General features: G+C 45.1%; 1 protein-coding gene across 1 annotated transcript in view; it reads right to left on the bottom strand.

Annotated features, from left to right (window-relative positions):
• EGFLAM (EGF like, fibronectin type III and laminin G domains) overlaps window positions 1-12935 on the bottom strand; it is a 178361-nt gene extending 165426 nt beyond the window's left edge. Inside the window, exon 1 of the mRNA XM_040630493.1 lies at window positions 12727-12935. Within this exon, the coding sequence (XP_040486427.1) occupies window positions 12727-12823 (97 nt within the window). The 5' untranslated portion in view covers window positions 12824-12935. The remainder of the gene's footprint in view (window positions 1-12726) is intronic.
• Window positions 12936-13061: the final 126 nt, after the last annotated feature.

A 13061-nucleotide genomic window follows, 5' to 3' on the forward strand; every position in this document is an offset into this window, starting at 1 on the left:
ATTCTGAATGCAAGGTAAACATAAATCAAAACCTTATGGTCATGCCTAAGGAGGAAAATCGCAGACATGGGGCATATATGACAAAGCAGGAAGAAGAATTTACTTAATTAAAAAAGATTTTAATTAAAAGACTACTTAGGTACAAGCTGCTTTAAGGGAGAATGAGGGAAACTGAAGGCAACCCAGAGATCAGCACCAGGGAGATGCTGCAGGTACCCCCAGGGCAGAAAGTGCAAGCGGAGAAAACCCCATTAAGTTACCGGAGCCAGCCAGAGTCGGAAGCCTTGCAGGGGCAGGAGCAGAGGCTTTAGAGAAACACAGTGGCAACGCAGGAGGAATCAGGGAAGAAAGATACCACATTCTCTCCCCTGCTCCCTCTGATCTCTTTCCAGGGCCGCCCATGGGCTGAACCCATGGGAAGCGGGGAAGGACACAGCAGTTGGAGCGATCCAGCAAGGCGGCCCCACGGGGCAAGGGGCAGGGCAGAGAAGAGAGGGGGTAAATGTGGGGTGAGGGGCAGGGCAAAGGTAAAAAACCCACGGGCATGTGGATGCAGAACTGAGTATACTGGAACGTCGGTCTTCATGGGTAAAACTTTGTAGTATTTCATTTGTTTCCTTAATACCCAGTTCACCATTTCGATCCCTTTATTATGAAAATATTCAAACCTAAAAAAAGCGAAAGAGTTTTAGAGTGAACACGTATATACTCACCAGCTGAGTTCTACCATTGACATTTTACTACTTGCTGTATCATATATGTATCGTGTGTGTGTCTACCTCTCTCTCCATCCATCAGGAAATCTTATTTTTTCATGTATTCCAAAGTAAATTGCAGACACCAGTACACTTGTCTCTAAACACTTCAGCAGCACATCATTTACTTAGTTCAATTTTAATTGCTATTACAATGCAGCTGATTTTCAGCTCTGGTTTATATACACACATGTACGTATATGTTTACATATACACATATATAGTGTTTATACACACACACACACACACATATATATACACATATACCCATGTATAAGTCAATTGGCCGGTGCGTCAATCAATTGGTTGCTTTCAGTTGGGCTGCCTAGGGGCATTCGCTTTATCAAGCATGTTGGTCCTTACAAAACAAAGACTGGAAAAACCTTTGCAAACACTCCAGCTTTGGGTTGCTTTACTTTCCAGGGATTACAGAATTGATCTTCCTAAGCAAGCCAGGGTCAGCACAATAAAACTGAAGAGGAACGTTGGAGAGATTGAGTACTGTTTTCCCCCAACCTCACAGTCAGATCTCATTACGAGAGAGGGCCTGGCTTCATCCCTTCTCCTGCAACCTGACCTTTTCAATCATACCGCCAATGCCATTCTCCACACAGCCTCCTTTTCCTTTGGTTTTAAAGACAAATGGGGGAAGGAGGGGAACTGAACATTGGACTGTAACACCTCCTCCCCCATTATCTTTTGATGTACGAGTAAAGGGTATTATTGCCTTTGCTTCCTAACCTCCCAAGACATGATAAAACAAAGATCTGAAGCAGCCCCGCATGTTACTTCAAACTCTACCTGTTCTCCACGTATCAAAAATGGCATATTTCACAGTATGGACTCGATCAGACGCTCCTTAAAAAACCACAATTCCAATAGCCTTTGGCAGCACATAGGTAGGATTTAAATTACAAGACTGCCGCAGACTGAGTCCTGAGAGATTTCTTTCTCTAAATCACACTGCCATGTGGGTTTTCAAATGTCTGCTCGGGTGGAGCAAAAACGTTGGCACAGGGAAGCAACACCTTTCCTGTATGGTGCTGGAGGGAGGAAATGAATTCAGGGGCTGGGAGCAGAATCCAATTAATCACACGATGTTAAAACACATTTGCCCACAACAAGGCCATCACTTTCCATTCCACAGCTGCCTGGGGTAGGCCAATTGCTTGCAAGACACTCCACCAGGCGATGGAGGGGACCCCCAGGGGAAGACGGCATGGTGCTTGCCTTGACAAAGTTACAAATCTAATCGAAGGCACGTCGGGCAACACCAATCACATACCACAAGGGAGAATGGGAGAAATCACAAATGGCTCTTGGCCTGGAGGGCACAGGAAGACTTCCCAGAACAGGGGGCAATGGAGCCATGCTTTGAAGAGTCATTACATTTCCCTGGGCAAAGATGAGGGAAGGAATGTTCCAAGGGGGCAGATCAACAGCCGACAGGTTCATACTGGGAAAGTGAAGCAGTAGTCTATGGAATAGCAAATAACCTAGTTTGGCTGGAATACAGGTTGTGTATTCAGTGAGAAGACAGGCAAAGTAAGTTGGAGCCATATTGTGACAGACCTTGGATGCTCAGCTTTAGCGTTTGCAAGGCAGCAGGTGCCAGAAAAGAATATTAAACACAAGAGTGACAGGATTAGAAATGCATTTTAGGAAGATTATTCTGGCAGAGAGTATGGTTGACTCATTATGGGGAGAGAATAGATATCATAGAAATAGCACCTTTTATATTTATTCTCTTAATCCCACAGTAAAGGAAGGAAGGAAAATTTTTGTATATTCTAACTGCAAACAACCTCTGTTCGGGTAAGGAGCCATACAGCCGATACAGGAAAATCTGTTACTACTACAGTGGCTACACGTAATCTTGATATATGATCTCGATTCTTTCTTTTTGGTTTTACACAAAGCCCCAAATGAATGTGGGCTATTTTTTACTAAACTGTAAGGCTGATTCCAGATCTTTCACCAATAACATGAACTTTATGACTGATCTAGATACCAAAAGTCATCATCTAACAATATAAACTCCAAAAATCTATAATATAAAATTAAGGAAATTAAATTATTTTCAATTCCATTTTCATGGGAGCCTAAACTCAATTATACATTTGTGTCATTGTTATCAATATTTGAGGCTATATCAGGTATGAAAAAGCTACATCTCTTCCACTATATAAACTCTATCAACCATAATGAATCTAATTAATATGGACTAACTTTGGAGTGCAATTATTACCAAATGTTTAAGTGGTTTCCTAGGTGCATTTCCGGAAATTGTATTATCTCATTTATTTATCACACAAAATCTTTGTGGTAGATATTACCAGCCTTAAATTTCAGATGGAAATCTAAGGCATAAAGAGATTAAGTACTTTCTCTGGGGTCAGACAGCCATAAATTTTAAAACTAGAATTCAAACCCAGGTGTGCTTATTGGATTCTTGCTACAATTCCTCCAAGTTGAAGGGATGTGTGTTATGTGTGTGGGTTGCGACCAAAGCCCATCAATTACTTTAAAATAGCTATCACCGGAAGACTTCTCTTTTTCAAATGAACGATGTACTTGTTTAACTACTCTAATTAGGAACTCCTAGAATATCAAAGAGATGTTTAAGAAACCAACAGAAAGCCTTGAGACTTGAATGATAAGCCTTGAAATACACCACATGGAAGGTTTAGCAAACATCATTTGCTACTACAGAAGATGGCTAAACGGTGGAGGAATGGAAAATTTCAAGGCCCTGCTGAGTCCTCTGGGTGGTTCCTAAAACCAAAAAGGGTCTCCTATAGAAGACATCTGGGGGGATTCTGGAGCACCCTCCAGCTGGTACAGCTGCTTCTCAATTGCAAACAGCCCCTCAGTCATCATGCACTTTGCAAAAGGCACACTAACCAGCCAGGAGTGTGACTGAAAGCAGTACCAGTTCATTGTACATAGTGTCCTATGCCATGCATGGAGCCTCTGTGAGGAAAGAGTGACAAATCTTGTTGGTAAGTTTCCTCCTGCTTGCAGAGCTAGACTCAAGCATGTTGCAGTGATCATGTTCTTATCCATTAGCTGCAGGAACACCTCTGGATTGATGGAAAGCAACACGGGCTAGGGATTGGACAACCGAGGTTCATGTCCTGGCTCTGCCTACTTCCCCTTTGCCAAGTCATCTGCTCTTGACTTCCAAGTAGGGCGAGGGTTACAGATCAAATGAGATAATTTCTACGAAAGTGCTTTGAGATGTGCGGTGGTTCAACCCAATGTATCAATTTATTTTTGTTGGGATCAGTCCACACCATCTTCAGACCCAACAAAGCAGGCTGTGGTGTCTAAAAACTGATTTTTATATTTTAAGATGCATATCTCACTGAATAAATTATCCTACCATGAACAGTCCTTTTTGTTATGGGGCACAAATAGAAGGAGCTTCCAGAAAACTATAGGGAAAATAATCAGAGTTCTAATTGATGCGCCTTAGGAATTCACTCTATTTAACCAGCTGGATAGTTATGTTACTTTTGAAGAGGGATTAATTTTACTTTTTATAAAATGGAGCAAATAAGTAGCAACAAATAGCATATACTCACATAGACATATACATATTTTTGCATCCTACTGCAAACCAATCTCAGTCAATTTGACTGCTTAGTTTTCCAGATCTTTTCCTAAATGATGATTGCTTTCCAACACATAAAGACAGACGGCAACTCCCTGCTTTTCAACCAGGTTGTGCACTAAATGAATGCAAATTCTAGGCCAAATTCTGCCACACACATTGGCAAGAGGTCACAAAAACCATCATAAACGTACTCTTTTAACATCCCCTGTCTGTGGGCTTAGGAACTCCAAAGCACTCCATCAGAAAGTAGCCACCACATCTGGTCCACTTTCTTCCCGTGTACACGGCCAAACTACATATCCCAGCCTCCTTACAGTTTGGTTGGGGCCACGGGACCACGTGCCGGCCCGGCACATGTAAATCTCTCACACAAGCTTTCTTTCTCTTTACCTTCCATGACACCTTGCAAGCCCAATTTAAATATGACAGTACTACAGGAGAGAGGTTGCAGAGACAGAATGACTCAGGTTTTCAAGTCATCATTTGAAGGAGAGCAGTCCAGGAGAGCTGCCCAACAAGGAGCATTCACTTTGGACTTGGAGTAAATGAAAAATAAATTTTGTGTCAAGCCACTGAGATTTGGAAATGCTTGTTACAGCAGCAAGCACCTTGCTGCCGCAGATACGTCAATATCCAAATGGCAGAGCCAGTAAATCAGTTGGGGGAGCACACACATGAGTCTACTGTTAAGTGAGCAAAACACAGGACTGAATGGGGCTTCAGCCTAACTCCAAAGCAGCTTGACTGTTGGGTTCACTGGTTCTTATTCTTTGTCTACACAAAAATAGAGGGACATGTATGATTTTTCGAGCTACTCACATATTCCACCAATGAAAACATTATTTCTAACATCATTTATGCTAATTAACAAACCATCTAGCCTGGATTTATGCTAACATTTATTTTCTTTTTTTTTTTTTTTTAAAGATTTTTTATTTATTTATTTGACAGAAGCCTGATGTGGGGCTCGATCCCATAACGCTGGGATCACGCCCTGAGCCGAAGGCAGACGCTTAACGACTGAGCCACCCAGGCGCCCCTAACATTTATTTTCATGTATTTTCTAAGCCACCTCTGAGAGTAGACTTTACAGTAAAGGCCTGGAGTGTGCATTTCTGGCTAGCACAGAGATAAAGCTCAAAATATTTGACCAGTGGTATGGCACAGTCACTGAGAGATTAAAATAGATATAAACTCTTACACAGGAATGGCACCTTTTACACTGGATTACTTCGAGTGTTAATTAAGTACCCTTAGGGTACAGATTAAAGTAATTCATACAGTGACTGTTTATACTAAAGTATTTTAAAAATAAATTAGAAGCAATATAACAGGCATCTAATTCACAGCCATCATCCATTTTATTTATTTCTCTGCTCACTCTAAGAATTACAAGCAAAGGATCATGGGACCTATTCCTAAGTGTAAAATTAGATCGATAAAATTAGCCATCTGTCCAAGGAAGGCTCTAAACTCAGGTTGTATTTAAGTATTATGTTTCCAATTGCCCAGATGTTACAGAAGAGTGCTTGCTGATACAACTCCTTTTGCACAATGTAAACCATTAACTGGCTAATATAAACTTATTGCACCAAGAAAAATAAATAGCATTAACATTACATTAAATCTGATTCCGGATCTTGGGTGCCCTGTCAGCAAACACAAGTGTTAAGATTTAAATTGCTCAGGATTTGCAGAGTCAGATGAAGAAAGAATCTTCAAGTGTCTTTAGGGGAGTGAGGAGGAAGGGACTGGAAATGAGACGAAAGCTTCAGGAGGTATATTCTTGGTTGGCGTGGTTGGTTAAGGTAATAGTAATTACTACGATTATTGTTGAATGATAGCTCTTGCAAAGCACCTGTCCATTTTATTTCCCTTTATTCCTGAAATAAGCTGGTAGGGTTATCTGGGATAAATGGGGGGTTTCACAGCCGAGGAAATTCAAGAATCATTCATAGGAAAGGAAGAGCCAACGGAGCCTGGCCTCTACCAACCCATGTCACTGGGAGTGGCTCACGAATTACTCCAATCTACTGATCAATCAAACCCCAACCACTTTTTGGCTCTCAAGCTTCACGGAGATTTCCACCGATGCCCAGTCATGCATCAATCTGGCTAATTCCCTTTCAGGAACAGCTGCTCCCCCTCCACCACCACACCCTGCAAAACCTCCCCAAGACAATTACTGGGCAAACATCGTCCAACAGCCTAGGGGTTACTGTTTCTCCAAGGAATCCATTCAAGCAAGACCACAAACCGGGTGGCTGCGTTTTCCAAACAAAAAATCGAGGCATGTGGTTGACCAGAGAGTCCTTCTGATTTACCAATTAATTTATCTGAAAAATTTTACGACTCAGTACCAATTAAATCACATGTAATCAATCATACATTAATATGTATGGGAAAGGAACACGGAATCATAAGTGTCCGTGTTTCTCATCGTGCCTGGAACATATTCTTTCAGTCACAGATATTCACTCAGTTGCTTTCCTCTGTCCACATTAAACAATCCGAGTTCCATAACTACTCCTTCCAGCCTCAGGCTTCTGTGCCTTTTAAGTGCTTTGGTACATGTCCTGCCCCACTTAATCCTTCTAGCCACCTTGAACGGCCGGTTCTGTCCCATTTTTACAGACAAAGATACGGAGACCACAGAGCTAACGTAACTTGCCTTACCTCATCCAGTCACTAACAACTGCGGTGGCAGGACTTGAACCCAAATCTGTCAAATACGAAAGCCTGTGCTTCTCACCCCAGACGAAACGAGACTTGGCGGCTGAAGGAACAGGGGCAGGGTGGGGGCGGGGGTTGTGAGGGTGGAGTGGGTCTGAGGGAAATGGGGGCATGGGTTACACACAGCGGCACGTAGCTGCTTACCAGTGCTACTGCAGGCTTTCCCTCCTTTGGGCGGCCATCTCTCAAGGAACGGGTTGAGCAAAAAGGGGGGAGGAAGGGGAGGATTTGCGCGGAGATGTCTTCAGCCGCCTTCAGACGCCCACAAGCCCCGAACCCAACCTTCGGAAGACCTGTGGAGCCTCGGGTTACAACACAGATCAGAGCAATGAGTTGTCAATGCCGGTCCCACGTGGCGTGGACGAAGGAAGGAAGGGGAGGCCGTGGGTGTCCCACAGAGTATCTGGGGAGAAGGTCCGGAGGAAAGGGAGGCGGACAGGAGCCTAAACTCTCCTTTGCCGGGTCAGCGTGTGGACCGCAAAGCACCTCATCAAGTTACCGGAGGTTCTCGTGAAAGAGGCAGGCGCGTGAGATGCACTCCAAGAAGTCTCACCCTGGCCAAGTTCAGGAATTACTTGCCTGGGTCAGAGACCCGAGGTTGGCTGAGCCAGCTCTGCAAAGTGCGCCCTCTGCTGGCAGCTATTTTATTTGACCTTCCCCTGTGTCCCCTGCTCCCCATCCCCACCCCCAATCCCATGAGGTTGGGGGTCCAAGAGGCCAATGTCTTCCAGCGCATTTCAGGAGGCTGGAGCCACACTCTGGGGTCTTTTTTCAAAACGGGAACGGAATCAAAGATGGGTTTGGGGGTTTCCGCTACAAACAGCCATTGAGGCTCTGTGGTACCTCCTTCCTGTTTCCCTTTTTCTATCCCTGGAATAGCAGGTACACTTCTAGTATCTGCAATTTGACATGCTGTGGCCAAAGTCAGTGGGAGGGGTCCTGGCCAGCTCAAAAGATTTTCTGTTGCAATCATAACATCCCATCATTCATTGAGTTGATTGGGAGCGACCAGTCCTGGTGGCAGGGTGGGTGAGGTCGGAGATGCAAGCTAGCCACAGGACCACCCCGGAGGCCTCAGACGCCTGAATGCCTGTCTTCCAGAAACTGAGTTCTGCGGCACTGGACCACTTTTGAGCTAGACAGATGGACAACTACTCCCAAAAGAATTCAAAGGTTATTAAAGCCCTGGGCTCCGGGCAGGAAACACAAAGCAAAAACAAAAACCACCACTCAGTTCCTTTCTGGCCAAGTCACTCTTCCATGAGAAAGAATTCTAAGAAACAAGTACTGCCTCATATTATGACATTTACTCCTGACCTTGACCTCTCTGTCCCTTCACCTCACAGAGAATCCAAGGAAAGAAAGAGAGGAGAGGGAGGCTTCTTATAGGGATTAGATATGATGTGGAAACTAAGAGGAGGGTAGGTGGGCTGAAGAAATGGAGGAGTGGAGGAAATATTTCTGCTACATTGCTTGGACTGCATGGATGCCAGTAGTTAGGTGCTGGGGATATATCTATATCTCTCTATATACATATATGGCCCTCATGGGGGGAAATATGTGTGGCCTTTATGAGCTCCAGTGTTCCCCAAGAAGCAAGATAATCTGGATAATGTTGTAGGGAAGGACTTTGGGTTGGAAAGAGAGAAGGAGGGACACGCAGAAGAGATGAGCCCCCCAAAATACATGCTTTGGGAAGGGGACTTGCATGAGAGCTGTAAGTGTGGATATAACTAGTCCCTTGTGACCAGCAGGTTGTTCAGGTCGGGGAGCAGGGCATAGAACAGGAAGGCCCCTGACTCAGTGGCCAATGAGCCTCATGCTAGCAGCAGCAGAGCCACCTAAAGGTTCCTGGATTCACCACCATCAATGAGCAAAATATATTGCCCTCCAGCTCCCTCCAGCTAAGTCTGCTCTTCCAGATTCTTGTTTTTCTCTTTCGGGGGTTTCTCTGGATCTTCCCTGTAGTCTAGTTTGACAGGTAAGGAAATGCTGAGGGAGCGGAAAGGAAAAGATGAGAGCCGTGCATCTCCCTAAAGATGACTGTGGAGCCCCAGCTCTTCTAGGGAAGACCCAGTTCTCACCCCTGACCTGGCCTTGTCTCTCTGCCCCTGGGGCCTCGGGCAGACTGGAAAGTCAGGAAGAAAGGCAGGGCTCTCCAGCGGTCCTCCAGCCCCTCCCTCCGGGCCAGAGAGTAAATTAATGCCATGAGCCACCAGTGTGCCTGTGGGAACAGGTGTGTGGCTTGCTGTGTGCTGCTTCCAGCACAAGTGTCTGATTGCCCTTTCCCACCTTCCTGCTCCACATCAGAAACCCCAGTCTTTCTTGTGCTTCCTAGAGAGACTCTGAATATCAGGGAGAAGTACCCACTCGGGAGGGCCTGGGTACTAGTTCTGGTTCAGCTTCCGATGTTAAGTTGGACAAGTCCCTTAATCACCCTCAGCCCAGTTGTCAAATGAAGCCTTTTCACTTCCTTCCAGGTCTCTGATTCTAGTTTGGAATCTGAGAAGGAATGAAGGCTATGCGATGTTCCCATGCCAGGAAGATCCAGGGAGATGACGGTGTCCTATACCCTACCTAGTGTCAGAAGCCCCTTTTTCTACCTCCAGGACCTTGGATGGATCCTCTGGCCCTCACAAGACTTAGCACCCAGGAGTTCAACAAGAGAAAGGAAGCGGTTCATGCACCTGGTTACCCCCCCTGATTCTTGCAGATGAGGTCAGCAGACAATGGCTCCCAGAACACCATCTCAGTATTGTTCACACTCTGTTATCTTTGAAGGCCTGGGCACGATCCCATGTACAAATATCTATGCACAGCAGCAGGGATAACGCCCTCCACCTGACTCTGTCCCATGGGAGCTCCCCTGTTCGGCCAGGAGGAAGACGCCCTCCAGGACAGGTCTGCAGACCTCTGCTACCAGGGCCGCTAAGGACTCCCTTCCTGGTCCTGAATATCACAGCCCGAATCCCATTCCGCCACTTACTAGTTGTGTGGCCTTGGAGGAGATATTTAATCTCTCTGAGCCACAATTTCACCTTCAGTTAAACAGGGGTAATAACAGTACCCATCTCACAGAGCTGCTGGGTTGATTAAATATCGTATTTGCCAAGTTCTTAGAGCAGCGCAGCAAGCACTTAATTAGAGTTCGTTATTATTATTTCATTTGACTTAAGAGCTGTCATTTCTTGTTCGTATCGGCAAATGCAGAGGTTTCTTTATTAATGCTCAGTGGCAGAAGATGAGCTATCTTGGGGTGGAGGGAAAGGTTGCCTATGTCGGACCCAAATTAAACTCATCATTGAAGCTGCTACTTGCTTTCTTCCCCGCCAGAGCTAGGTGGAGATGGGGAATTTTCATGTTGATTTTCAATCCAAGTCTTCTCCATCTTTTAGGAGCATCAGGAGACAGACAGGGTCATCCAAAGAAAACAGGGCTGTTCCAGCACGCCTACATGGTGGCCCTGCTCCCTTCAAAGTACTGCTCACAGACCAATTTCTATTGAGGAAACGAGGTACAAAGAAAGTCCTATATGGATCCTAGCAGGATTTGCTGGTGTCTGGGGAAGATTATAAATTAGCTGGTTGCTGTTCACATCAGAGCCAAGCAGGGCACATTCAGTTTTTAATCTGGACCAATTTTCCGGATCAAAAACTAGTCTTTCCGAAGGATGTAAATGAGCCCAGGAGGAAATTTTCCCCTGAAGTGAAGTAGCTGTCATTGTAATCTGAGCAGCTTTCCAACCTGAAAGCCAGTGTCTGGAGAAAATTATAAAGTAATGAAAAGCTCTTCTAGGCTGAACCTAGTCCAAACACCCCTTCTACCTCAAATTTGATGTATTTAATATGCCAAAATATTTAAAAGGTAGAGTTACCACTATCAAAACCCTATCCATGCTTCAAATAAAACCAAAGAGGCCAACATGGCATATTCATGGCATGAGTATCAGAATGAGAACCTGGATGAACCAGGTAGGAAACATTTTTAGGAGAGAAGCTACAAAAAATAAAAAAGGAAATACGATGAACCATATGAGCAGTTTTATATACAGCAGGCTTTTTGTGAGATGCTGTTAAAAATATTCTGCTTACATGGATTGAAATCTATCCTTAAAAGAGTATTACACACAATGTTTAAGCTTAAGAACTATAGACACAATAGGCATCACTAAAAAATTGTGACTAGATGGTTTTATGTGAATAAACCCACAAAATACAATTGATCATGATGTGCTTATCTTAAGGAGGAAAGTTAGAAAAAAGCCCTTGCCTGAAATCCTTGAAGATATGTGTACGTGTGCATGTGAGAAACAATTTAATATAATATTGCCTTGGACTGCTGCTATCATCTCCAAAATGAATTGAACAGGGGCTCTAGCTCGTAATTTAAGTGTATTGCAGATTATGATAATGACCAAATTTCAAGACAGGTACCAATAGATACAGCTTGAAGAGTGAGGGTGTCCCCCAGAGCTGAAAGGCAACAAGTCATATTTCCAAATGAAGAGATCCTTGAGCAGTGAAAATATTTAAGCAGCCATATAGGAACCCGCCAAGATTATTTTCTTCGCCCTCTGATAAATTTCCTTGGTTTGTCTCTTTTTCATAGGATGGTTATTTGTGAAGATAAACTGCACTTTCTGCAGACTTTTGTAGACTGCATTAAAATAAAGTTATATTGCTTTCCATTGTTCTTAAGATGTAATTAATCCCATAAGACAACCTCGCTTACAAAGTAAACGAGAAAACAAAAAACAAAAAACCCCCAGAAAAACACAAATTTTTCAGCATTCAAAATACAGTCTCAGCAAAGTAGAATAAAAATCGTTATTCCGGCAACATCGTTTAGAACTTTATTGTCTAGAACGCTGTTCTTCGAATAATCTCACAACACAGACTAAATCAAAGTAGACAAAAATACACAAAGAACTTTTACCAGTGTAACTAGAGAAAATGCCAAGTTACTGTGTTCCTGGTTCTCTCCAGTTCTTTGTAATAGCCAACAACACCATACATCTTTGTTCAAACTGACCAGCAAAGAAAGACCGGAGTTCAAAATACGGTAACATTAACATTAACCCATCAGGCACTCCTTTTTGAGAAAAGGGCCCCGGAGTGGAAAGCATCCTTAAAAGCAGAGGCCACATCTCTACACAGTGCCGGGGCAGGACCAGAGATGGGCAGCGGGAACTCTAGGCAAATCTTCAGACACTTAACAGGAAATGGCTGGGCTCTGGACAATATGAATTCAATAAAGATGTTTAGAGACACAGGAGAAGCTGTTTGACTTCTCCTGCACAGTTGCAATCCTCTGTAATTGAGACAGCATGATCGCTGCCCCTGCTCTCAGCTCTCTGTGCTCAAATACACAGCCCTCCACCTCTACTGTGTCTGGAAAATAGATTATTCTTTCAACAAACAAACATCCCTGGAACCGCCTGAGCTGGGGGGCGGGGAGGGCGAGGTTCGCGTCTTTTCTCAGCTCTGGGCTGAGATGAACCCAGTGAAACTGCCACCGGTCAGGCGAGAGAGGGGCGGCGCGTCGCCCGCTCGGCGTCCGGCCAGGGACCGCGACCGGGCGCTCCGGGCGTGCTGTCCCCGGGCGCGCCGAGCGCGTTACCTCGTTTTTGGGGAGCTGCTCGGAGAGATACTGCGCTGGGTCCGAGGCTGGAAGCCAGGAGCAGGAGCCGGAGCAAGACGCCTCGGAGTAAATCCATTTCACCGCGGGCGCCGGCAAAGTTTCACCAAGTCCCGGGCGCACAAGGAGAGGGCGTCTCCGGGGGGACTTGTGGGAGGCGGCCTCCGGGGATCCCCGGACCAGGGTGAGGAGGTGGCGGGCTGAGGGAGCTGGACCAGCAACGACGGAGGAGTCCGAGGAGGCAGGGCAGCTGCCGGGAGGTCGGCGTGCGGGAGTGAAGTCCTCTTGGAGCCGAAGGGCTTTTCGGAGGGGGGGGG

This window comes from Ursus maritimus, unplaced genomic scaffold (assembly GCF_017311325.1).
Source record: "Ursus maritimus isolate PB19 unplaced genomic scaffold, ASM1731132v1 scaffold_15, whole genome shotgun sequence".
Classification (NCBI taxonomy): domain Eukaryota; kingdom Metazoa; phylum Chordata; class Mammalia; order Carnivora; family Ursidae; genus Ursus; species Ursus maritimus.